General features: G+C 37.8%; 1 protein-coding gene across 5 annotated transcripts in view; it reads left to right on the top strand.

Annotated features, from left to right (window-relative positions):
• CDH13 (cadherin 13) overlaps positions 1–26,189 on the top strand; it is a 427,664-nt gene that overhangs the window by 354,238 nt on the left and 47,237 nt on the right. For 4 of the 5 annotated variants that reach the window (XM_048958117.1, XM_048958119.1, XM_048958120.1 and 1 more), the window contains 2 exons: positions 20,590–20,772; positions 21,921–22,174. In XM_048958117.1, coding sequence (XP_048814074.1) covers positions 20,590–20,772; positions 21,921–22,174 — 437 coding nt within the window. Of the gene's footprint in view, positions 1–7,803; positions 7,913–20,589; positions 20,773–21,920; positions 22,175–26,189 lie in introns of those variants that run through there. The other variant, XM_048958121.1, reaches the window with a different exon arrangement.

Below are 26,189 nucleotides of genomic sequence, written 5' to 3'. Positions count from 1 at the left end.
AAAATATCTTTTTTCCTTCTGCTCTGGAACATTACAATAGTGAACCGATAAAAATCAACATGCTAAAAGGAGTTGTACATTTATTCAAGTGAAATTGTTAGTAAGTGCCTAAGAAAGAGACTCATTTGGAAAGCAATAAAGTTCTGTAGGGCTGATCGTCTCTTGAAGTTACTGGAATGAAAATGGTGTTGATACATTTAAGAAAAAAACAGATTAGGGGATTCATACAGAGCTCTTTGTAGCTATAGTCTCTTTTGAGGAAAATGATACAGGAATGTAATTTATTCATATCCTTGTACTTTCTGCTTTGGCTTATTTCCAAGGCTTGTTTGCCTTAGAGTCCCAGATGCTTATTTGCTTAAAGGGTAGCCCTTTCTCTAGCCGGCTGTCTAACAATCACTTAATATTTATTTGTTTTTACAAATGTTTTCCCCTGTGTTCCCACTCCATATGTCACAAGAAAAAGTATAATCTCAGCACTACATGCAGTACTAACTTCACCCTCTTTTTACTGCTCTGGAATTTGACCTCATTCTGAAAAATCCCTGAATCCAAGCCAGTGACCTGACTGTTCCCGTCCAATGCTGTTGCTCTGTGGCCAGTCTCAGTCTCAATTTGTCTCAGTTTGTATTATTTTCTACCCCTTAGGTTGATGTGAATTTTTTTAGAGGTTTTTTTTTTGTGTCCAGTTCTCTGCATATTGAGGAACTAGTTACACAGTGATCTAGTGTTTCCGATATTTAATTTGCCCAGTGCTGAAATGTATCATCTTCTTGTTCATCCTTCAAAATGTCTTCTGCCTACTTTGTAATTCTCTAGTACAAAAACAAACAGCTTTTGGTCTTTCTCTCTTTCAGGCTTGCTAGTTGGTTAGCTATCTGTAATTAACCTTACCTGAATTTTAATAATTTCTTTTTGTTTTATTTGGTTGTAGTTTTTCCTTTCTCTTTGTCATTGGCTCTCAGACCTGAATATCTACTATCCCTTAAATACGTTTCCAGTTTCTGCTTCAGCTCTACTGGGACTGATTTCTGTGGTGTATCCATTGACTGCTCTTTGACATGAACATCACCTCGTTTTTTCCTTTCCTTATTTCTGTCACTTTTCCCACTGCCCTCTTATACAGAAAGCTCTTTGTGTAATATTTCTTGAAAAGCTGTGTTTCTCTGTTGTCTCATGGTCCTCTTTCTGTCTCAAGGATTTTTCTCCTTTAATTTCTGGAAGATCTTCCTTTCTGCCATTCCCTGATGCTGTGAACTCTTCTTTGTCCCCTCACTCTCTTCTTCCTCTTGTGAACCACCTTTGTGTTTTCTTGACTTAAACTGTTCGCTTATGACTTGCAGCAGTCATACATATGCTTTTTTTTTTTTCTACCTTCTATAAATTAAATCCCATCACTGCTTCCACATATCATCATCTCACTTTTTTTCTTATATGGTTTATTTCCTCCTCTTCAGCTCATTTGTTTTGACCGCTTTCAGTCACTGAGGCCAACAGTGCCCATACGTTATGTTGTACTGTCAGATGTTCTTAGATCAATGATTTTTCTTCATTTAGAAGACTGATGGTGAGGAGAGTGCTGCTGTCCTCAACAAGTTTAAAGGGTTGGAAGCAATCTTTTGGCTCAGAAGAAGTTTGAAAAAAGTAGGCAGTTATTTGAGAAACTTTGAAAACATATACAAGAAAAATGAATCCTGCTAAATAAGCCCATATCTAAAACAAACAGTTGTCTGTTGCTGAAATAATACCGAGGAAAAAGATTTATCTGTTGAATTGATATTCTTAGCTGCCTGTATCCGAGGCTCCCATCCAACAGTGCTCCATAGAGATGTGAATGCAGGATTAGACTATAATTTAAATCTGGATTTTTTATGTATGCAAATGTGTATACACAGAAATACGGGTCCACAGATGTTTGCCTACCTAAACAAAAAACCAGATGTTTTCACATCCAAAAACTGCATTTTCTAATACAGATGAAATTAAAAATGAAATGTGGTTAGTTTTTACATGTCTGCTTGAAGATAACCCAACTCACATTTGAAAACAGAGAACGCTGTAGTTGATTAATAGATTCAGTGTTGAACTAAGCGTAGAAAAAAGTGTATGTTTGAAGACGGATGAAGGGCATGTTTTCTAAGTTAGCAGCTCTGACCTTTTCAAGTTTTCAATCTTAAATAATAATTGAAGGCATGAGTAAATAAATCCAACTTTGCCTGCAGATGTTGAACTCTTTAATGTCCTTTTACTCTAACGTAGCTGCTGCCCGATATTAATGGCAGAAACAGTTTTATCATGTCCCATGCTGTGGCTGACTGGTAGTCTCTAGGAACTGTTTTCTTTCCTCCAGCCATATGATTAAAATGCAGTTTCAATCAATAAATCTGTATAGCTTCTGTCAATGGTAAGTGTTTGCCTAGGGGTCTTCTGTGTCCCAGAGGCTTATTTTTTTTCTTTAGTTCTTCTATATTCACCAGAGAACCAAATTACAATAAGTCTTGTTTACCTAGGCTGCCTGTTGAGGTTGTTTTTGGACTGCCTGCTGGAAATTGAGCGAGCAATACAGAGCACACAAAAACATTCACAGGCTGGTAGATACAGATATAGATGTTAGCAGTAAGGAACCTCTCTTAACAACATTGAGCTCTGCCATAGCCTCTGTGAAGAGTTTGCTTTAGGAAGATCAAATATTTAAGCACATGCTCTTCACTCATTCGCCGCGTTAGTAGGTAACAGTCGGGGGAGAGCTGCGCAGATTCTGACATGCGATTTCAGCTGAACTTTACCACTTTTCAGGGATGTCAGATAACTCCTGTTCTCCCTTTTCAAGAATGAGGATCATCTCAGCTGATCAATGAGGCAATATGTGAGCAACTAATCGATTTTGGATTCTCTTTCCTCTAGTAGCAATTGCTTTAATGCAATCGATTAAAAGGAGATTTTAACAATGTCACTAATTGTGCTTTTAAAGGAAACATGACAGCTATTATTCAACTATTAATTTATTATTTGGCATGGTGATCAATTTGGAAAATCAAAACACTAGCTTTTTACAAGTTACATCCCCTGCAGTCTCACTTGTTTATTTCATAAATTTGTATGTCATCTTTGGAAATAATGGTAGCATAGAAGCAATAGTATTCAACTATTCAAACATAGAAGTAATTGTATTCAACTCATAATTTTTTCCAGTTCCTTTTTTTTTTTTTTTTTTATTACAAAGAGAAAAGTATGCAAGAAAAAAGTAATTTTCCTGAATTTGGCAGAAGGCAATGCATGTTTCCATATGAACATGCAGGCAAGAAAACAGTAAAACAGCCCAGTTTGTTTCTGTCAAAGTCTTTCTTTAGCTGCAAGTACTAGGCTATAGCTGTCTATATGAATAGGCACTAGTCAGCAGAAATGAGTGTTGCACATCTGAATTATTTATTCAGAAATAATAAGCATGGATTGTCAACACTTACACAGAGGATTATCTGTGTTACGCAGTAAAGCTATTAGGATGTCTTTGCTGTGCTAATTTGTACATGTTCAGGGAGCATCTCACTTCTAAGTGCCCAGAGTCCAGCATATAGGTTGAAGCTCACTTACTCTATAAATTTATTTTTTTAAATTCATAAAGTATGGGCAACATTACAAATGTTAATGCTACTATTATAGGATCATAATTTAAAAATACCAGTGTTCTCAAAGGGCTCCAGCAGTGTGTCATTTCCCTGCTTTATTAAAATGAATGAACAGATGTACAATTTATTTCTGCTGAACTATCATCTAAATTCATAAGCTATTTCTCATGTGCCTGAAATCCGTGTTGGTTTCCCATTTTCTTTGCCTTAGAAAAAAAAAATTACACTCTCACATTTATCACTCTGGGGATATAAACGAGAAGTATACTCTCCACTTCATTCACTTTAGACTAATATTCTCAATACAATTTAAATCCCATCTCTTCAAGGCTATTCAGCAAAACCTGGGCACTGGAACACCCAGGAGCCGATTGGAAAATGGCATTGCTGTCTATGTTGAAGATTGGCAGGTGGACTCTGGGGACACTGTTCTCTCTGACAGAATGAGGTGGCACAAGACTGCATTTAATCTTTTTGGTTGGCATTTACGATGCCAGTGGAGGCTATGAAATTTCTTAGCAACTTGTTGGGAAAGAGCAAATGATGACAAGTAAGTAGGAGAGGTGAGGAGGTTGGGCATAATTATAGTGAAATTTGCAGCTAAGGAGCATGTATCAGCTGGCCCCAGCCACTGATAAAGTTGTGTTTATTTGTCTTGCTGCAGCCACCAAGCATGGCAGGTGCTCCATGGAAGTGATAAACAAAACAAGACAATGCAGAGATTAGATGGAGTAAAATTATGGAGGCTTAAAAGTACATGAAACAGACACGTTGCCATGGGAGAAAAATGAGTATAAATATCCCAGACGGTGTACTCTCAGCCTATCACTGTTCTCATTTGTTGGCAATGTTTGTGGGCAATGTGAGGGTGATATTTTGCACTAATTCCATGTGAGGAATGAGTGGATAATACGCCCTGGGGTTTCTGGCAGCATTTCCTCTTCAAGCTGCTTCTAAGGGTTTATATTGTAAGCAAGCTGTAGAATTTTTCCGATGGATTTTTAGTTGACAACAGAATTCTCAGGCTCAGATCATGTTGGGTTTTTAAATTCATTTATTTTTTTCCTGATAGAAGTCACTTTGGCAAGATTAGTAGTGGAACAGAATGTGAATCAATCTGCTTTCTTCATTCCATAGCTGCTCTGGAATTTAAATGTAGGCCTTTAAGTACTTCTTTGCCAGGCAGTTCAGGAATATTATGAAGTAATTGTTGAGATCTGTAAGGAAGAGTTTTGTTCAGAAGACTTTTATGCAATGGTAGGAACGGCTTGTCAGGAAAGATGGCATTTTTAGTCGTGAGAAAGGAAGAGTTATAGCTGGAACAGGTACTTCTTTATGATGACCATGTTGCAGACATTCTCAAAACAACTAAATTTGGATATCTAGTTCTGCCATTCCAGTTCCCTTTCAATCCTTCCCTAAATTGACATAATAATTATTTTCCTTTCCCTCTTCTTTGCATTCTCTTGCCAAAAGAGAACATTACTGGCTAGGAAAGCAAATGTCAGAAGCATAATTCTCATGTTTTGTCTGCAGTATTGAAGACAAGTGTGACTTTGCAGTTAGACCCAATACCTCCTGCAGTCAGCCCCAAATCCAGTGCAGAAAAGTCTTGCATGACTTTGTGTTGGAGTTCCTTCTATCAACTGGCTTTTGAGCAAAGAAAATTTTATCTTTTTTTGTAATCCAGTAAGATTCATGGAAGTCAGTGAGAAACACTACATTAAAAGTGTTAGAAATCTATGATAAAATGCTTTGTTCCCCCTTCCATTTTGGGCCTTGGATTTGGGCTTATCATGTATCTGCAAGGGAAATGATCTCAAGATATAATGACATCCTATCCTCCTATTTGTACAATATCCGATATTTGCTTATCTCATTTTTTCTTCAAGAACTTTGAAGACTTGTTCTCCATGTCCTCCCAGCAATATATCCCAGTACTTCAGCTACCCTTGAGATTTGTCTCATTTTTTAAGGAAATTTTCCTTGCTTCCACTGAAGCCCATTGCTTCTTGGCCTTGTCTGCTATAAAGGTGGTAGACAGATAATTTCCTTCTCTGCAGCAGCCCTATATGTATTCTTGCTATGCAGGTTTCTTCAAGGCTGGGAGTGATGGATGTTTGCCTGCTCTCTGGTTGCTGTGTCTCCTGCACTGTGGGCAGGAAGTGGGTGCAATACTACAGCTGAATCCCAGTGCTGAGCAGATGGGAGATTTCCTGCTTCTGTCTTGCAGACTATCCTTCTTACACATCTCTGCACAGTTTTGCTGTTGTTGCAACATTAAATTGCCTTTATTGTCCATGATTCTTTTCCAGCAGCAGAATAAGTGACAAAACTAGCATCTGCTATATGTGGTTTCTTCTTCTTTCATCTTCACCACAGGAGACGAAGCATGGATATATTTTGGGCATTTTGATGTGATGCAATTTTGCTGCTGTTTATATTCTTTTATACATGTGGGTTTGTGTTTAATACAGAGGATTTGATTATATCTGGATGTTTTCTTTTTGTTTTTCTTTTTTCTTTTTTTCTTCTTTTTTTTCTGCAACCAACCAGCTGAGGATGTTTCATAGAATCATTAAAATTGGAAAAGACCTCTAAGATTCTATTGTCCAATTGTCCACCTACCACCAATGTTGCCCACTAAACAATGTCCCTTGGTGCTACATCATTTCTTACACAAAAGAGAATGTGTAATCACAGGCTAGGAGCTTTATGTCATAGCTAGGCACTCTGTGATCCTTCTCCACATCTTTCTGCTAATACACCTGACTTCTGACCTGCAATTATCCTGCAGATCCTGTTCTGAATTTCTTTTAAGCTAAGGTAGTCTGACAGCTGAGTCAGACTTTCTGTCACAGGCAAATGTGCAGAGGGGCTTGGAAGGAGATTCATCAGTTGCAGAGTTAGTTTGGAGCAGGTTTCCTTAGGAGACTGTTCATAAGCATATAGCATTTTTCATTCCAAAGAACCCCAAAGGAACATACAGAAAATGGATCCTCTCTATGGGCAAGCAGAAGATTAAACTGCAACTTTCTGCTGCTTGCAGGGAAAATGGAGGTTTAAGACTTTGTTTCCTTTATTACAGGATTCTACTCAGTAAAGTTGCTTACATTTGTAAAGAAATATGGCCGACTATAGTATTGTATTGTTACACTCAAGATTTTGTTGATGAGCAAAGGGAAATCCCGTTTTATCTATAAAGCCAACAATTCATTGAAAACCAATCCAAGCCAGTGCTGTTCCAGGAATCATTATCAATCCAGATCGTATAACTACAGGAAAATGCACAAAAAAGGTCCATAATTATAGTAATACAGTTATAAAATTGTTGCACACTTGTTTCTTAGTTTCTACCATTATTGCTGCCCATCCTTTCCTGGTTCCTCTAGATGTTAAAGCTGGTGGTTTCTGTTCAATATTCGTGGTATCGGTGCAAGGATAGGTTGCCTACTTCTTGAATCTGAAGAAATGCAGTGCTCATGTTGATGATTTCTTCTTCCTCCATTCTTCCTCATATTGGCTAACATGTTTTTAACTAACATGTTGCTCTTTCTTTGTTGATCTGAAGCTCCATATTACTTGCGGAGTCATGGGTGTATGATGCCTTTATGTTTGTTAGATACATTTTCTTTGTTTCCCCTACAACCCATTTTGTCCAGCTTCAGGTTTGCACTTCTGTAGCTGAAATTGATGAGTAGGCCTGTGGGTCTCCATGCTTCGTGCCTTGTTATCCCATGGTTTCACTTCACTGCATCCGGTGTCACCACTTCTCACGGACTCTTTTATTGTACAAAGCCTGTGTTTCTCTAAACTACATTATTATATGATAGTCTTGAAACTGGTGGTGCCATGCAAAGATGAACAAGAGGGAAAAATAACTTGTTACCCTTACAGGAAAACCAGATGAAACAGTTTCAGGAGTTCAAGGACAGAGCAGGCTTAACAAACTTCTATCCCGAAGCCTTGCAAACTCGAGACTTGTAGCCTATTGCTAGTATTGGCAATAGCATATTAGCAAGCCACGTGGTTACTGTATTGCTTTGTTATCTAGGTTGCAGTTAGCATTTACCTCATATGACCCCACTGGAATTCTTCAAACCCTATTCACAGCAAAAAGAAGTTTGAGTATCATGGCAGACTTTGTGTAACTACAGCCCTTTGTCTTCATTGAAAGGGTGATGGAGAAAATGATGTGCTCCGATACATCTGGAAGTGTGCTGGAAGCTCTCCATCTTCATTAGCCCACTGAGATTGTGGTAACCAACCCATCTCTGGGTGAGAAGGCAGAGACGGTGACTATGGCAGCAGCCTCAGGACTCAGAATAAATGTCAGTGATCAGCAGACTCAGAGTTGTTGTATGGGATGTAAAACTAATAGGAATCAAATCAAACTGCTGGGCATTTCTATTCGTGTTAGAAGTACCTGGAGACTTTCAGGGAGTAGGAAGGGGATCTCTTTGGTAGTTATCCCAGACACACTATTTGTGGCTTCAGGCAACAGAAGTACAGCCCTGGTATCTTCAATGAGCTCCCCCAGATGCTATCAAAGCACACATGAAGGGGCTGCATTGCCTAAACACAGGACTGTGTCATACCACATGTAATCAAAGCCTCTTTGCCTGAAAGACAAACAAAGTGGGATTTGGCTAAACAGTATTGAAAATCTACTGCAGGCAAAAAAAGAATAAAATCTGGCAGTGAAGGTAGGGACAAATGGAGAGAACCAAGAGAAGTTCTGTGCCACCTCTAGCATTTGTACCTAGGAAAAATGCAACTGAGCTGTGAAAGTGTGTGTGTGTGTATGTGAGAATGTTTATTATACCAGTTAATACAGGCAGCTCTTTCTCCCCAGGTTTTTCTTCCCCTCTCAAAGCTCAACATTCTTGACTTTATGAGTAAAAATATCACAAGTAATTGAAGTTGCAAATCCAGAAGAATATTAAATTAGAAATTAAGCAAAAAAGCTCATCAGTTGAAGAACAGGAATCCTGGGCAAATTTTCTAATGCAGTGGTACAGCAATTGGAATGATTTTTATTTTCTAACTGCTTCACTAACTAAATTGATTGAATTAAATGTGTTCTGTGGTGCTAGCTAACCTCTGACCCCAGTTACTCAGGATAATCAGGGGGGTAATCAGCCTGCCGTGATCTGAGCTCCAAAGTAACGAGAATACTGCAAGGTTCAGGAAGCCTGTGCTGGTATTAATCAGATGTCATCAGTGCTTGATTATAAATCCTAAAGACCATCAAATTGATACAACATGGTTTAATTCACTAAAAATTAGGTATCTACATATTAATCACAAAGATGAATATCTGAAAGTGATTGCTTTTCTACTAAGTGAAGTCAGGTGTCAACGCTTTGGAATGCTGCACAGTTTAGTAATAAATATAATGATCAGCATCAGCACAAAAGTAGCATTAGCCAGATTAAAAAAGATTTTGTTCTAACCTCAAATAGATTTTTCCTCCTATTGGAGTTTACAGCTCCATTGAAATCATTCCTCATGTTTCAGCTCTAATTATGAGCTTACTCAGAAGCAAGAAATAGTATATATTTCAAGCTACCTGCTAACGCAGCATTTCCTCACTTCCAAGGAGGGAAAGAGTGGCTGCTTACAGTATATCATACAGCTGTGGATAGAAATTAAGTGATATTTATTGTCCCTTAAAATCATTTTCTCCGGAATTGGCAAGCTCATTTGAAAAATCTGTATCTATAAATTTGCGTTAGGATCCAGTTAATTGCTGGCATACTTGCTTGCTCTCTTTGAGAAGAGTGGAAATTTTGATATGGATGAATTAGCATATTATGTAGATATTTGGCACAGAAGAAGGGGAAGCAGTCATGAGAGTGTTAGCAGAGATACTAATAAACTAATTTTCTTCATACATGTTCACCAATGTCACCCAGAGGGTGGTGAGGCACTGGAACAGTTTGCCCAAGGAGGCTGTGGATGCCCCATCCCTGGAGGCATTCAAGGCCAGGCTGGATGTGGCTCTGGGCAGCCTGGTCTGCTGGTTGGCAACCCTGCACATAGCAGGGGGTTGGAACTGGATGAGCATTGTGCTCCTTTTCAACCCAGGCCATTCTATGATTCTATGTCCTTATTTAAAGAGTGTTCAGCCCTGTGGAAAAGTCTTTTTGATGTAAACTAATAATAAGACTAAATGTTTATTTCTCTTACTGGTGTCTCCTGTATTTCCTGGGAATAAATTCATTTCCATTAGAAAAGTTGTCTGCCTGGAATTGGAGATCTTATGCTGTTTCTCAGGGATTTTTGATAATCCCTCAGTGTTAGTGGCGTCTGGGATGAAGAAATTGTGTAATTTCTAGATATCCCAGCAAGAGCCAGGTTTAGTGATTACTTGCTGTGTGAATACATGGCGTTCTCCTATGGTCATGCGGAGTATCTGTGCTAGGCACAGATCCTTACCTTCCACTAACATTTTGCAGTGATGCTCTTCACAGGCACAATAATCATGATGTACCGTCCTACTAGAACAGGCTGCACTTGCTGTTATGTTCAGGTAACCTCTGCAGCTCATACAAGGTAGTTCTAATAGGTTTGATTCATTGTGTATGGGCTTCACTGTGCACAGCTTTCTATTTAAAGCATATAGAGTGCCTTGGCCCATCTTGACCTTCCTTTTAATTCTTGGTGCCCAGACGTATAAAGCAAGGAGCACTGTCATCAAGCTTGCAGTCATTTGCATTGCTCAAGCAGATTAGAGAGAATTCATATCAAGTTATATAAAAATTCTTCCTTTTTCTTATTAATTAAAAAAAAAGACAGGTGGTTATTTATTTACAGCAAAACATATCCAGCTGAAGCTGAAAAGGTGTTTGCCTTAAAGAAGGTTATGTGTACAGAGAATTCGTGGCTAGAAATACATAAATAGCAGGTGAGGAAATGAAAGAACTCAGAATGTTCCCTCTGTGACATTGTAGACAGGAAATAAGTACACAATGGGAGCTTACAAAAGTAACATTTCACTTTCCTTTACAAATACTTTTCTTTCAAGAAAAGATGAAATGAATATTGGCAAAAAGAGCTGGGCAGTGGGAGATGCAGACCATGGGTAACCTTAAAGCAATGAATTCATTTAGCATGTCTTTGCTTTCTTCCTGACCTTTTCCTCATCTGCACAATGCCAAACTGCTCTATGCTTCAATCACTCTTCAGCACTGTGGGTCTCAATATACACTTAAATCTCATGCGTTTTCAAAGCAGGCCACCCCAGCTGCAAGTGAACTCCTCTCAGGCTGCCTTTTGAAAGCTCACATCACAGTGCTGTATGGGGAGGCTCAGATCACTCCACAGTCATTAGTCCAATAGGTTACATTTATTACTGTTATTCTCTCTTCTTGACCTTGGGAAAGGAATTTTTCTGTTCTAATGGGGCTGGAGACCCCAGTACCTTGTCAGGTTAACAAGAGCACCGTGGTTTACTGGATGTTCAAGATACAATTAAGATTTTTCTGCTATGGCAGGAAAAAATAGAATAGGAGAGAGACCATTAATTATGATAGTTCACCTATGTCTCAGATCTCTAAATTATTCTCCTTGCAACATACCTTTTTGATCTAGCAGTAATACTGATATTCAGTGAATACTGTGTGAATGGGATTGTAGGGTAGATAATTTGTAAGAAAGTCACATAGAACTAGTAGGCAAAGCTACATGTGGTAGGTTTCATTCATCACTTTGTTGGCAGGCATAGAACACTTGTGCTCAGATGGATTGAAAAATGGAACGTAGGACTAAATTCTCCCTTCCCCACCTACTTTTCCACAGAAAACGCTGGCTAGAGATTTCATTTTTAAAATTCAGACAAATTTTGTATCACTACAGATAAAACTGCCTGTAAACTTCCATCTGTACCTCCTGCCTCCTCTGGCACAGTGGGAAACCTTGCAGTTCTTATCTGTTTCCAAAAAAGAATTTTCAGACTGGGCTAACTTCAGTTGGCTCGCAGCTGGAGGGGCTTGTAAATGTAGGGCATCTCTTCCCCATCGGTTGGCACAACCTAAAATGCCAGAAGTTTGGGGAATTGATGAAATTCACTGCTAAAATATTCTAGAGATACCAGTTGCTTTCGATGCCTCAAACGGTGCATTTAGCCACTGCTCACCAAAGACCACGTGAAGAAGCATAATCGCTGTCAAAGCATCTGCTGTTGGCAGCTTGGGCTGTGATCAGCTGTAAGCTGACGCAATGAATATCTTCTCTAGAAAAAAGCTACAGTGTCCTCCCAGGACACAAAACAAAGGTATCTGATTAGATGCATGTGCCTCTTTTTATCCAACAGCCCAAAGAGTCTGCCATTGGGAGAATCTCATTTACATTGTAATTTCCTCTCTCTGCAAAGACATGGTGGCTTCCTAACCTGTTCAGAACAGGGTTAAGATTTGCAGTATAGAGGTACCAAAGCAGATTTTTTTCCCCACTGCATTCTGAAAGGTGTACAAAGGATTTAAAAAGCCCTGTGTTAAGCTGTGACTTGAACAGTGCAATCTAATTTGGAAACAGTTTTAAACTGGGACTTACTATTCAATAATCAAGTCTCATTTAACCTCAATGTTAAACCTGTTGTTGAAATAACCAAACCATGGTGACATTCAGTATGAAGTTGTTATCTCTATGTGAACTTCATAGACTAACTTATTATTTCCTTTCTTATAACAATTGAGAGGCAATCTTTACCATAATTTTAAACAAAGATCAAATAGCCATTGGTGCTGATTGCTAAATTATGTAATAGTATGTGTACCACTTAGGTTCTTTAAATCTGGAGTTGGTGCTTTTTCAGAAAATTGCCACCAAGTTCAAGTTACCAAAATTGATGCTAAGTCATGGATACTCATAATGTATGTGACCAAATTAGAGCAGCTAACAGCATTACAGACTTCACTTAGAACAGGCTACGTGTCTCACAAGAACTGAACAGGTTGTCTGCCCATAAGTACATAGGCTGCATTGTAGTCTAGGAGGAGACCAAAGCCACTGCAGTAGTTTCTCCTTCGATCTCTTCTTCCCAATTGCCTACAGCTTTGATGTTCAGAGTGAATTCTTTTGTCCTGCTCTTAATGAGGATATATTTTCTGAACTCATTCCACATCTCAACAAACTCCCAAAACCATGACTTAGTCTGGGAAACAGTAGGAGAGTTTTGTTGCTTACTGACCCATGAAACAAATGCTCCCCACCTGTGTCACATGAAGCAGTCTTAGTGGCAAGGAGAGTTTGCATAACTTCCTTCTAGCAGGAGCAAGCAGTTTCCTGCTTTTTCCATTAGTAAGATACCATAACAAAGCTCATCCATATATGTCAATCTTCAGCATCAGAAAATTTGTTTGGGGTAGGAAAAATTCTGCTAGAAATGAAAGAGGAGCATTCAATAGGCCTCCTCATGACTGCCATTGGCCTAAGTGAGAACTGTGTGGATTGTTGTAGAATGCTTGTAGAACTCCTCTGCTTCTGAAATGTGGTGGAAGAAACTGAAAGAAAAATGCAGCTGTGTTTGTTCTGTTCTAAAAAAGATGTCTAGGATTTTAAGAAGACAGACTTTATACTGCTGTTGATGGGAAGAGCAATGAGGAGGAAATAATACTTAGCTGGGTTGGCTGAATACATCACAAGTGCTCTCAAATGTGAGAAGCAGATACCTCCCTGGTCCCCAGGGAGGGCCAGGGATGCTGGTGCTGTAACAGGTGTAGTCTGCTCTTTCATGTTCAATCAGATCATCATTTTCTCCAATGCTGTTGTTTGAAACATAAGGCTTGTTCTGCTTGGCAGGGGGTATGGGAAGCTTTTTGATAAGAAAAGAACATTGCTATTTCTTTGAGTCTTTTTCAGAAGGATGCGAAGTGTAGTAAACATACTGGCCTTTCACTGTCTCCTCTGTCCACCAGAATAGAGAAAGTTTTACTATAATGGTGACCATCATTCCAGAACTGTTCATTGCATCTATGGATATTTTAATTATTCTATAAATAATTGAATGCATGTTGCATTTGTAAGTGGAAAAAAATGAAAAAACAAATGCTTTATACATGCTGAAAAAAAAAAATCAACAGTGTGTTAGACTTCCTTCCGAATCTGGTACAGACAACTGTGATGAATATCCTGTAGGTAACAGGCTTAGAGGCAGGCATTCAACACATGATTAATACATGTTAGAATTTTCTTCTTGCCTTCACTCCATCTTCATGTACAGGGCTGAGAAGTAATCAAAGTCTTCTGTAAGCAAAGGTCTTCAAAACTATTCCAAATAAGCGGCTATTTCCAAGTAGACTTTGCTATCACTTACGAACAGTTCCTGAATTGCCTTTTTGTCTTCCTTGAGCAAATTAATGAGAGGATAGGAATACAACATCAACTTTGAAAAGTGTTTGAGCACTGCAGTGGGGAAAGAAGCAGAAAGAAAAATTCTTTAAATTCAATTGTGAATATTTCCAGGATCTTATTCTGTATATCTTTCAACGTTTTCTAAGATTTATGCTAAGAGGGATAAAAGGACTCTTTTCATTACCTCTTCAGCAAATTAACAGACAACTCATGCTGCACCCAGCATGTTATTCATCCATTTTTACTCCATTTCTGCACTCTGTCCCTGCCCTTTTCAATCATGAATGCTGGTACCTAAGGAATTCTTGAAGAGATCCAGACACGTCCTAGAGATATGCTGGTTCATTACAATGGAAAACTTGAAGGACCCAGAGCATGAAGAAACAGCCTGATTAATAATGTCTGTTCCTTTGTTTGTTTGCTGCATTACTTGGACTTCTTAGCAGTACTTTTCCAAGCAGACTGACAAGTAACAAAACAAGTTAAAGTCATGCTGAAACCCCTTTGCCTTTCTTTCATCATTGATGCGTATAATATCAGCAGTGCTTTTTCAGTAAAAAGGCACAAATTTATATAGCCTGCAGAAACTGTAGACACATTACAGAGAGAAGAATTTAATCTTTGGCCTTCCGTTTAGCTAATTAATCTTCTGGATTTGTTGCTGTTTTTACAGGCTGCAGCTTATCATGGACAAAAATGCTCATTTGGTCTTTCATTATTGAGCAGTACTTTTATTTTGTAACATAACTGGTGTGTGCCTTGAACGATCACATGGTGTTTACATTGCATACGCTGTGAAATTCATTGAAAAGTAAAAAGGGAAAATGTATCCAAAATGATTATGGTCAATTTTATATATTCAGAAAGATATTTTTTCTAGGCTACAATTGAATTCTTTCTGTAATTTCACAAGGGAGTTTGAAGAATATTATGTGCCTCAAAAAAAAAAAAAAAAAAAAAAAGATTAAGCTGAAACACTTTAAAAAATAATATAGTGCCCAAATGCCAGTTTTACCACAGTAAGATGCTGACAATTACTAAAGATGGTTCAGGTGACTCATACCTTTAATTTGTGTTTTGCATCTAGTTTACAACACAAGTTCTTGTCATACTATGGCAGTGCTTTATATTTACATGGTGTCTTTCTCCTAAATGGCTTCCAAAGTGTTTCATACATTGCTGTGTGTACAGATTACATCAATTTAATCCATTACATTAATACTGTTATCCCTGCAGTGAGGTACAGCAACTATTTGAGCCCATGTAGTAGAGGCAGTGCAGAGCCTAAAAAGAAAGAAAATACCTTCAAAATGTGTAGATCAGGGAGAATGTAACACCTCGTTACAATTTGCCCTGATGACAAAATTAAAAATACACTCGTTCATACGGAGAATTCAGCATAAGGTGAGTTGGTTGGGTCTTCCTTATGGCCTGCCTCAGACCCCAGTGCTAGAGCAGCACATTTGGGCATTGTGTTGAAATGAAAAGGTGACTGAAGAATCACCAGTATCACTTTGTTGTGTGCTCAAATGTTAGGGAATGGCAGTGGGTGCAATTTTTTCCACATGGGAGAATTCAGTTAGCTTTGCTTGATCTACACTTTCATGTCAGATGCCCTTCCATCATACTGCCCCTCTGCTGCCATCTGTCATGCAGCAACAAAATGGAAAGGAATACTGGTGGAATACTAAATAGTGAGTTCAGCCTCTACTGCCATACCACCAACATCTGCTTCTGGGCTAATATAATAAAAATAGGAGGCTCCCTGGGCATTTGCCCAGGGAGGTGGTGGAGTCTCCTTCTCTGGAGATGTTCAAGACCTGCCTGGATGCCTACCTGTGCGACCTACTGTAGGGAACCTGCTTTGGCAGGGGGGTTGGACTCGATGATCTCTGGAGGTCCCTTCCAACCCCTACCATTCTGTGATTCTGTGATTCTGTGATTAATTTTGAACAGCCCTCGTATGTTGTTTTCTTAAGAAATGTATATCTGCCAATCAGGTGATAGTGTGCTGAAGTGATAGTGTGCAAAATGAAAGGCACATGTCTTAAGTAGAGACAGATTACAAAAGATTGTATACTTTATACTTTTTTTTTTTTTTTTTTGTATTTTCAAGGAAGTAGATAGAAAAATGTTTGCAAAAGATGTGGACTTTAGTGGAGAAGGACAAATACAATAATATAACTTCCTTGGGGAGTTTCTAATAAAGCTGCGTGAATTAACATATCCCATTATTTCTCATCTTTTGTAATTTATAGATGGGGAAACAAGCACATGATAATAACTCAGAATACCTTCAACTAGAACGTTGCCCTGATTAATGCAATCTGACGTGCAGTTTTAATTTGGTTGTTCTTGACTGGGAATCACAGCATGTAAAATCCTAATGAGCCATGGGGTAGTGATCACCAATCCCAGACACGTTTATCTCACGTTGTGTTTCTGCTTGTGGCAGCTCTTTAATTTAGGTTATATCAGACCCTACTTTGAGGCAGAAGTTTTTCAGTAATTTCATAAAGGCATTAAGGTTATACCCACATCTCATCTCATGGCTTGACAGCAGACATTCAGGTGGTACTGATGCTATTAAGCGCATTTCTTGTTCTGTGCTCTGAGAAAGTAGTGAAGAAAACCTTACTTATTATCTAAAAACTTTAAATAAGGCTATTGGATAAAAATCCAATTTTCATACAGGCATTTCCACTTTTATTTGAGGCTGAAGTAGGGTTAGTATCTAGTTTCTCAGGCAATGACACTTCACAAAATGATCTTTCCGTGTATCTCCTCCATGATGGAATTCTGCTCAGTGTGGAGATGGATTTGACTCAGTGTTAGGTCATATCCTGGCTCTACCAGGAAACAAATATTGATATTAAGCCATCAGGCTAACTGCTGAACTGAGGTTTCCTGCGGACTCTCCTGGGTACAGTTAAATGAGCTACATCCTAACACAGGTGTTGTAAACCTTGTCATCCCTTTACTGACTCTCCTGTTGTAAGAGATGTATGCTGCTTGTTTTCACTCTCAGGACCCTCCATAAAACTGTCTTTGTGCTCCATCACAAGAATGTCCAATAGTTGGCGTCCACTTCCCTGAGCTTCTCTGTGGCAGCAAGCATAGCTAATTCTCAAAAGAATCTCTGTGCTTCCTCACAAGCACTCTCACACTCTTCATCCACATCTATCCCTTGATTTTTTTGTATGTATCTCAGCAACCTGTTAAGTCTTGTTTGTTTACCCAAATCTAATGACTCGGGGTAAACCACAGGCCATTTCTGCCTACCCTTAGTCGCTCATTGTTTCTAAATTGCTATTTGTCTGTTGTCTGTCTTATTTTTTGTTTTGACTGCAGAAAAGCAATTGTTTGTAAACCTCCAAATATAATACAGTGACCGGAATTTCCCAGCTGTATTTTCAACAAATACAATAAATGACAATATGGCATATCATCTACAGAGCAAGTAAACCTTGCATATTCAAATAGTTGTAGTAAGTGAACGTAGCTCCTTCCAGCCAAGTGCATCTCTGTCTCAAGGCCTTCTAAATTATTAATGGGGGTCCAGATTATAGCAGTTTAAATAAAGTTCTGAACTCATCTACTTTATTCTTAATTTATAGTGGTGCTTAGGGGATGTGCGGATATTTAAAAAGAGTAAAATCAATTAATTCTTGATCCAGATATTTGTATTAGCCCCTATGGGGTTTTATTTTAGAGCACTGGATCAGCCTTTCCAAGTTAAGCACCAGGAATACAAAGCTTTTATTTTGAAATATGATGAACCTGTAGTTATCTTTTCCCTATCTGCAAATCTGATTCCTATTTTTGTCTTTTCATTAAGTTTTCCTTCTTGGCTTTTGTTTTTGAAAGGGAGCTCATATAAATATAGCAGATTTTTCTGAGGTATCAGGAACCAGATTTTTTTCTTAGAAAAAGGTGTCTGAACAGGCAAAGGAGTTCACCTTGAAGATAATATACCCTTTATTTTTCTGTGTCTGTTTCACAGCAGATATTTAGCTTTTGGAATCACAATCTGTGATTTATTACAGTTTTTGCCTTCTATAGACCCATGTGATAACTTGTGTGATTTGATCATTTTCCTTTTTCATCCATCTTGAACAGATTTTAGTCTAAATTCCAGACAGCTTCAAATACCCCTTGTGTTTGTATATGGTCATTTCAAAAATGCAGAGGACGCTAGGGCTGATCATACCACTATACTTGGAATTACCCGTCTTGGCACAGCCTCTGCCTATAGATATTGTCAGTTCCTTGATATGCAGTTGTCAGAATCTCTGCAGTTTTATGCCCCCAGCAACTCTGTGTGTCCTTTCTGAATTGCTAATGCACCGCAACTGAAGCTACTGAGAGCTCTTCCTGGAAAAAAAGAAGTGAGTGCAGAAGAGAGCCAATATCAGCTGAGATATCTTTGAGTTAGACACCCTTAAAATGACATTAGGTATTTTTTGAGTTAGGTGGCACATTGTGGAAACATTTTCCATCATAGTCTTGCGCTGGTAGGGTAAACACATAAAATGTCTCTCTCTGCCTTCTCAATTATGCATCTAAATAAAACAGGCAGATTTAAAATTATTTAACCCAAACATGTCTAACTATTCTCATTGTGATCCAGAGAGTACTGAACACTGCACCGTATCAGACTAGTGTACTAAGGACAGGACTAGAGGGTCAGAAAGACTTAGGAGAGGCTGCCCTGTCGGATCTAAGATTCTTGAGGATTAACACCCTTGAAATCTAATCACCATTTTACATAGTGAAATAGGAATTGCTTGGTAATGGACAGGCATTTGGAAAAATTCTGACTGGTGTCTTGTTTAACACGTGCTCAAGCTGAGACAAAAGGAAATAATACAGAAAGATCAGACCAATCATTTATTTTCAATTAGAGTTAAATATATCCAAATGTGCTTTCCAGTGACAGCGTTTTTGCTGAGCTTACCAATCTTTACCAATGTTGGTAATCATTCCGCTGTTATTTCCAAGGTTCTTAATAGAGATTTCTTTTGATTCACTTCAAAGCAAGTGAAAATATTGTTTTGTTATATTATCATTTAAAGTTAATTAAACTGCAAATGAACTTAATGATCTCTTCAAAACAAACCTCAATCACAACCTGTTACATATTAACTATCAAAATCAAAAGAGTCTTTCAATTCTTTGTTAAATGCACCAAAGAAGATAGAAATGGCCAGTCATTAATGTCATCCTTTTGTAACATCAAAATTGAGGCTGGAAAGCTTGAATTGAATACATGCACTCAAATTACATCATTATGTTGAAAAAAGGGTTGGCAATATAAGTCAAATTTGTTGGAAGAAACCAAAAATAGATAACTGAACACAGTAAAATACATCGTTGTCTCCTCTGTTTCACTATGAGGAAATACATTTCACCTACTATTTTCCAGATTTTGAAGCCTATCTATTAATAAAATGCCATCTTTTAGGTTCTGCATTCTCACAGAATCTGTAGTGTTCTGACTTGATGTGGTCCATAAAACAGATGTAATGAAGTCATTTTGGTGATTTTTGCTCTTGAGTGACATATTGAACATTGTCACTGACAATGAGCAGGGATGGCAAAACCTGTTCCTGTCATTAAAGTCTGTAATTTTGGACTTTTGAAGGTTTAATCCCCAGAAATGCTAAGATTTCCTTACGATCTATAGTGGTATTGCTGATGTTCAGCACTTCTGAGGATTAGGTATGTTATCAGTCCAGTTTATCCAGCTGTATAGCAGGTATTATCTTATCTCTGTTGCATACAGCCCTTTTAGCGTGTCAGCTGAAAGTAGTTGAAAGGTGAGGAGTGTTATTAACTCTGACCCTTGCAAGCATTTCAGATGGTTCACTTAATGTTTTTGCTGCTTAAATAACAATGATGTTACACGCTGTTTGACTGGAAAGCAAATTAGAGAGAATTGCATAGGGCTTGGTTGTTGGTAGTGCAACAAACTACACAAGGTCATAAAAAACTCTTCTACTGAAAGGAGAAACATCGCCTTAGAGTTATTCAGACAGAGTAATACAGGAGATCCAACTATAAATTTATAGAGCAACACTCCCCAGCTCCAAAGTGGTATTGGAACACTTTTGGTGACAATTGTTTCATGTATTGATAATAGTGTAGTGAAAAAAATAATGATGAGGGACTTTATAAAAATAATCATCTGAAATGCAAGACAAGATTATATTAGGGGGCAAGAATGAGTTATTCAGACAGCTACCTCTTCCACTTAGTTTTGAGTGGAGTATCCCTTCGGTAGTACCTGCACCTATGCAACAATGCATCTGTTTTCAGGATTCTCTTTTCCAGCAATATGAGTGGAAGTCTTTTTATGGCCAGAATCTCCCTACATCTGATTCCTGTCGCACTGCTGTTTATCTGTGATCCATTGAATGCAGAGCAGTAATGTGCTACCTTACATTTCATGGGTGATAGTGTATTACATAGAGCCTATAATACTCAGTTTCAGTCAACATTTTTCTCATGTTGTGGTAAATAATTAATGGTGGTTTGTGTACTATGTGTAGGTGTGGTCAATAATTGAAAATATTAACAATTTCCTCTTTTTTTTTTATCTTTGTAGTTTCAGGCCACAGTAAAGGAAGGAGTCACAGGTGTAATAGTAAACTTAACTGTTGGTGACCGAGATGACCCAGCAACTGGAGCATGGAGAGCTGTCTACACTATTATTAACGGAAATCCAGGGCAGAGTTTTGAAATCCATACCAATCCCCAGACTAATGAGGGAATGCTCTCTGTTGTCAAAGTAAGGATAATTTGCTGCTGTACTGCATTATTACTGTTAAGTTTCATCCCCTGGATTTACTGCATGGGAGAAGGTGTGGCAAGGATGAGTTTCTCAAAAACACAGTTAGCCATCAGCCCTTATTTCCTTCAGCCAATATGTATAACTGCCTTTTTGTTACAGTTACCTTGCTTCTTTAGTGATAACAACCTGCCTGTTGCTATACTGTCCTAACTATACTGTCCATGTGCTTAAATAACAGCTACTTTTGTGGTAACCATCACAATTCATTAATAGTAAGAGTTTACAATGCAGTTTTTTTGGGACAGAGGGTACAATCAGAATTCAATTGTCAAGTTTTGTTCTGGTAAAGCACGTGTGCTGCAGATGCCAGGGAAGTAAAGGGCATGGCTTCAGGCTGAACTGGAGGGTTCCCTCTGGTCCCACATTTCTGAAGTATTATGAAAAAAAAATATATTATTTGTATGAAGACAATCCTATTTTAAACGTTTTAAAAAATAATTGAAAAGAAGTTCTGGTTGCTGCCTGTACCAGAGTTTTCTTTGTGTGACTTCAGAAGAGACATTTTCAATACTTGAAAGTAATTGAACTTTTTTCCATGGCGGTGCTTTTGGCTTCAAGGTAGGAGTTGAGAAAATGGTCTGAAGGTGTTTATCATACATAGCTATTAAGATGTTCTGTTCAATTAATGTATGCTGCATCATAAATAAGCATGTATATATGGGAATTATATGTTTGAGGTACAGAAAAAAACGTATACAATTTTAAATAGAGAAACATCTAAATCGTTCACCAAGCATGACTGGTCAGCTCCCCAGTAGTAAAACTCAAGTGGAGCTGTTTAAAAATAACAGCCAAACTCCTATGAACTGACACTATGAACTCTACTCTGTGAATGTGAAGAAAGGAATTAGGAAAATTTAAGGAGCAACCTATGTGTGTTACCCTGTAGGCATGATGAATTTTTTGCTTTTCACTGTTGATATATAAAGAGGCACTTTATAATTATTGGCATGTCTGATGCTAAACTCTTGACCAAATATCAGATGCAGTACATGCTTTTGTCCTTTTATGGTTAATTTTGTCTCCTGAAAGCTTCCAGCAGTGGGTATGAGTGGTGAGTGTTAAGTATTCTCTTTGTTTTACAGCCTTTAGACTATGAGATTTCAGCATTTCACACGTTGCTGATAAAAGTAGAAAATGAAGACCCACTGATTCCAGACATAGCCTACGGCCCCAGCTCCACAGCAACAGTTCAGATCACTGTTGAGGATGTGAATGAAGGCCCTGTTTTCCACCCAAACCCAATGACAGTAACAAAACAAGAGAACATCCCTATTGGCAGCATTGTGTTAACAGTAAACGCCACTGATCCAGACACTTTGCAGCATCAGACTATCAGGTGAGTGCACTACTCTTTAATTGCTATCCATCCAAACTTATCTTTTTCTAATGACCAAAAATTTGTTTGCTAATAGAAAATTAAAGTTGTTTGGGCTGTAGGTAATAAATTGAGGAAGAGTTTTTTTTTTCTTGCATTGAAGAAATACAGTATGATAGAGACAAAGTACTGCATTAGACAGGGAACAACAGTCAGATACAGCAATCTGACTCTCAGCAGTGTTATTCAAAGCAGGGGGAAGATACTGATGCCGTTTGGGATTTGAAGAATTTTTAAGAAACAGTTATTGAAGTTCTCCATATGTTTACAAATTGCCATGAAAAACCAATGGAATCATACTGGTTATTGTTAACAGTTGATTTTGGAATCCTATAGGAGAAAAGTAAAGAAAATAGGTAGATTTGGTTATTAAAATCAGTAATGAGACACTATTATCTAAATTTCCCCCCTTCACCTTGTTGAATTTCTTCTAACTGCATTGGCTCTGAAATTGTAGGAAATGTAGTCATATCACTGAAAACTTAGCTTTATGTATTGCGTATGACCAGCTGTGTAACATCAATGCTTTTTGCAATCCATCACGCTTCACAAAGGCACTCTCAAATCTTGACTATTACTACTTCATAAACTAAAAAGAAGTTGCACAGAAGTTTTTTTATAACTTCGTAGCTAGAACCTGGGATGTTTTTAACCAAAAGCAAGATTTTCTTTCTCATTCTTCATGTGCAGAAAAGAACAGAAACAAGAAAGTTTGGGTTAGGATTGAAGCATGATCATATATGGAAACTATTTTAAAGGAAGTGTCTGTCTTAGAGGTGTTTTCCAACTATGATTCTATAAGTTAGTAGAAAATAATGCAAATATAATGGAAATCTGGAAAATAATGGAATTACTTAGAAAAGTTAGTTTGACTTACTTGTACGCCCTTCTTTTTGCTAAAATAACAGAAAAGTTTAAAACAGCATTCTTTAATTATGCTAATATTACTGAATCACAAAGGATACCAGCAGTGACAAAGTAAGACTGCAGTATACAGGAACAGCATCTGCAGTTAGAGCAGTGTGAAATTGCATGTATAAAGGCCAGATGTGCTCACTAGTTTGGATCTGGCAGAAAGGTTTTGTCTTCTAGTTCCTACGAGTAGATGTCATGTTTAGAGTGCGGGCCTTGGTCTGGGTTTATGGAGGTTGCATATCAAACCACACAGTTCTCAGAATCTGCTGTTATATCATCAGTGTCCTTACTGTGATTACACTGGTAAAATAAAGGCCAAGCAGACAAAATGCAGAGTTTTAACAAGATATTACACTAAATATCAATGACCATGAGCAAGCAATGTTGTGTGTCTACAAGAGGCAATGAATATCAGATTTTGATTGTGTGTGCTGTGTAGGCAGTGTCCATCACTGCCAACAAAGTACGTATCTGTTCAAAATGTGCAGATGGATACAAACAAAAGAACCACAGACGACTGATAATTTTACTTTTCATTATTTTCAGCCTAATAAACTGAGGTCTGTCTAATTGCAACATCATTTCTTATTAGTTCTCTATGTAAGATTTGTAGAAGGGGATGATGTCTATTAGTAATCAGTAGATTTGGTTACTCTAGGAATACAATATCGTAAATGCATTTCAAGAACCATCAATAGTGTATTGAAACCTTTGGTGCCAATGTCCACTTGTAGGTTGAATTTATGTCTTGAACTTCCCAGGTCTGAATCAATTCAAATTATTTATCTCTTTGAGAAATTCCTAAAGACAGCTGTACTTCTGAAGCAATTTTCTTTCTCGCTCTTTAGCTTGATGTGTTTTTGCAGTCTGAGAAAGAATTTCATTTAGAAGCTCAGACAAGCTGGCAAAAATATATTCTAGTGAAGAAAATGTGACTCCAAGGCTCAAAAGCACACAATGTGCTACCTGTTTTGTACACAATTAGCAGTGAATTTTCATAGTGTCAAGTCTTCTTTAATGTACTGATGTTAGCATTTCAAAGATACTCAAGTTAGAAACAATCATCCTGGAAACAAGAACCACATGCTCATATTGACCAGCGATGTAATGTAGGCATCAAGTTTAATATCACTCTAAATTATACCTGTTTAAAACTGAGCTAATGCTAACTTTTGTGACTGTAGCCAGAGCTGTGATTTCCTCTGAAAAGGCTGCAGTGACTCTAGTGAGTTTTAGATATGGATATTGAGGAAAAGAAGAATCAGATAGAAGCAGGGGATTTACGTTTGGGTGGGAAATAACATTTGTTCCTCTGTGAGCACTGCCAGAAAGAAAAGGAACTTGCTCAACTTGGATCACGTTTCTTAGATTCATTAACCTATTTTTTAAAGTGTTTAATTCCCTCTTGTTTCCAACTTTTCTAGAATTAAGAAAAAAAAAGAAAAAAAAGAAGGAAATCCAGCAGGCCCCATTTTAATTATAACCCAACAATTTATTAATAGAACAGTAATGAAGTTTCTGAAATTTGATTTCTTAATCAGAGATCATTGTTATTTTTGTGCCAGATTTAGTAGTTTAATTTTGGGTGCCTCTTCCCAACCTCTGAAATTTTAATCAGAAGTTTCAAGTGTACATGTCAATGAGAAGTTAAAGGCCAAATTTAATAACATTTTCCACCTTGGGAAATTAAAAGAAGAGCCTTATTCTCTGAAATCCAGTATTAACAGTAGATCTTAATTAAACACAGTTATGGTCCTCAATATTTTGTCTGTGAGGAGAGGTTGATTTAAGTATTTTTTCCTTTTTTGGATTTAAGAAGCCCACAATATTCAGTAGTTAGGCTTTTAACTATGTGTAAATAAGTTGTTTGCTGGGGCTTATTTATAATTTTTAATTAAATTAACATTCTTCTCTGGTTTCATAGCTTATCATGGCAGTGTATTTTTATTACCTACTGTGCTCTTGGATTTTAAATTATTTATGTAAATATATTATTGCAGTATTCATTCTCAGTAAGCAATGTGACTGAATGCTTCAGAGATATCTTCACAGGAGAAGTTTATTATAGCTCTAAAGCATATCTAATTCATTAAGTAGAATTTAAATATAGCATTTGAAGCTGGAGAACTCAGAACCCAAACTGCAGTGAGTTTCATGGGAATAAGAAAGACAGCCATAAATGAAGTGGTTTATGCAAGATATGTATTTATGTGTGTCTGTAATTGCTTCTATCTGCACCTGATTCCAGCTGACTCCACATAATGTAAGAGGTTTCTGGAAGCACTGACTAATCTATTCAGTCAATATCTGAGGGATCAATTTTGCATACTTTGTTTCACGTCACGCCTTTTAAAGTGCTTTTGTTGCAGATAGAGGTCAACAGACTTGCATTTTGGCATACACTACCATCACATACAGAAGTACTATATAATGAGAGACAGAAAGTTGTAAGCAGTGAACCTTATGAAGTAGCATGCTTAGTCATTGTTAAATCTATCTCCTAGAGTCTGAAGGACTTGACTTTGATTCCTAACAACAGGAGATTTGTTTTTTCCTGGTGCAGGCAGAAGAATAGTTCTATTGTTATAAATGAATGGCTGAGCCATGCTTTCTGCATGCAGCACCAGAGTTTTTCACTGTAAGTTATACCCAAGAGCATCTTGAGTTGGCTCTGCAGTTTTATTTATGACCTGCCCAAACCCAGCCACTGGGAATTTGTAGCACATCTCCAGTTCTGAAGTTGCTGTATATTGGGCAGTGGAAATTGTTTTTCTTTTCCTTTCTCGTTTAAGTTAGAAGGAAAGCCAGGTAGAGAGGGAAGCTACTTGAAGCAAAACTTTTTCCTCTTCTGTCTTGTGGCACCAAAATTTGAAACACAGAAACACTGACTCTAGAGAGTTATATGTACTGGGGCAGGCAGGCAAAGATGGAAAAGGAGAGGTGCCAATTCCATCATGACACACAGTTTCCACCATAGTTTTAGGCGCTCACTGATCAATAATTAGCTTGACAGCTCACTGCAGAACAGTTTGGTTTTTTTTTACTGAAATTTACTGAATGT

The sequence above is a fragment of the Lagopus muta genome, chromosome 12 (genome assembly GCF_023343835.1).
Source record: "Lagopus muta isolate bLagMut1 chromosome 12, bLagMut1 primary, whole genome shotgun sequence".
Classification (NCBI taxonomy): Eukaryota; Metazoa; Chordata; class Aves; order Galliformes; family Phasianidae; genus Lagopus; species Lagopus muta.
The sequence above is the reverse complement of the archived record's forward strand: the minus strand, read 5'-3'. Positions and strand labels throughout refer to the sequence as shown.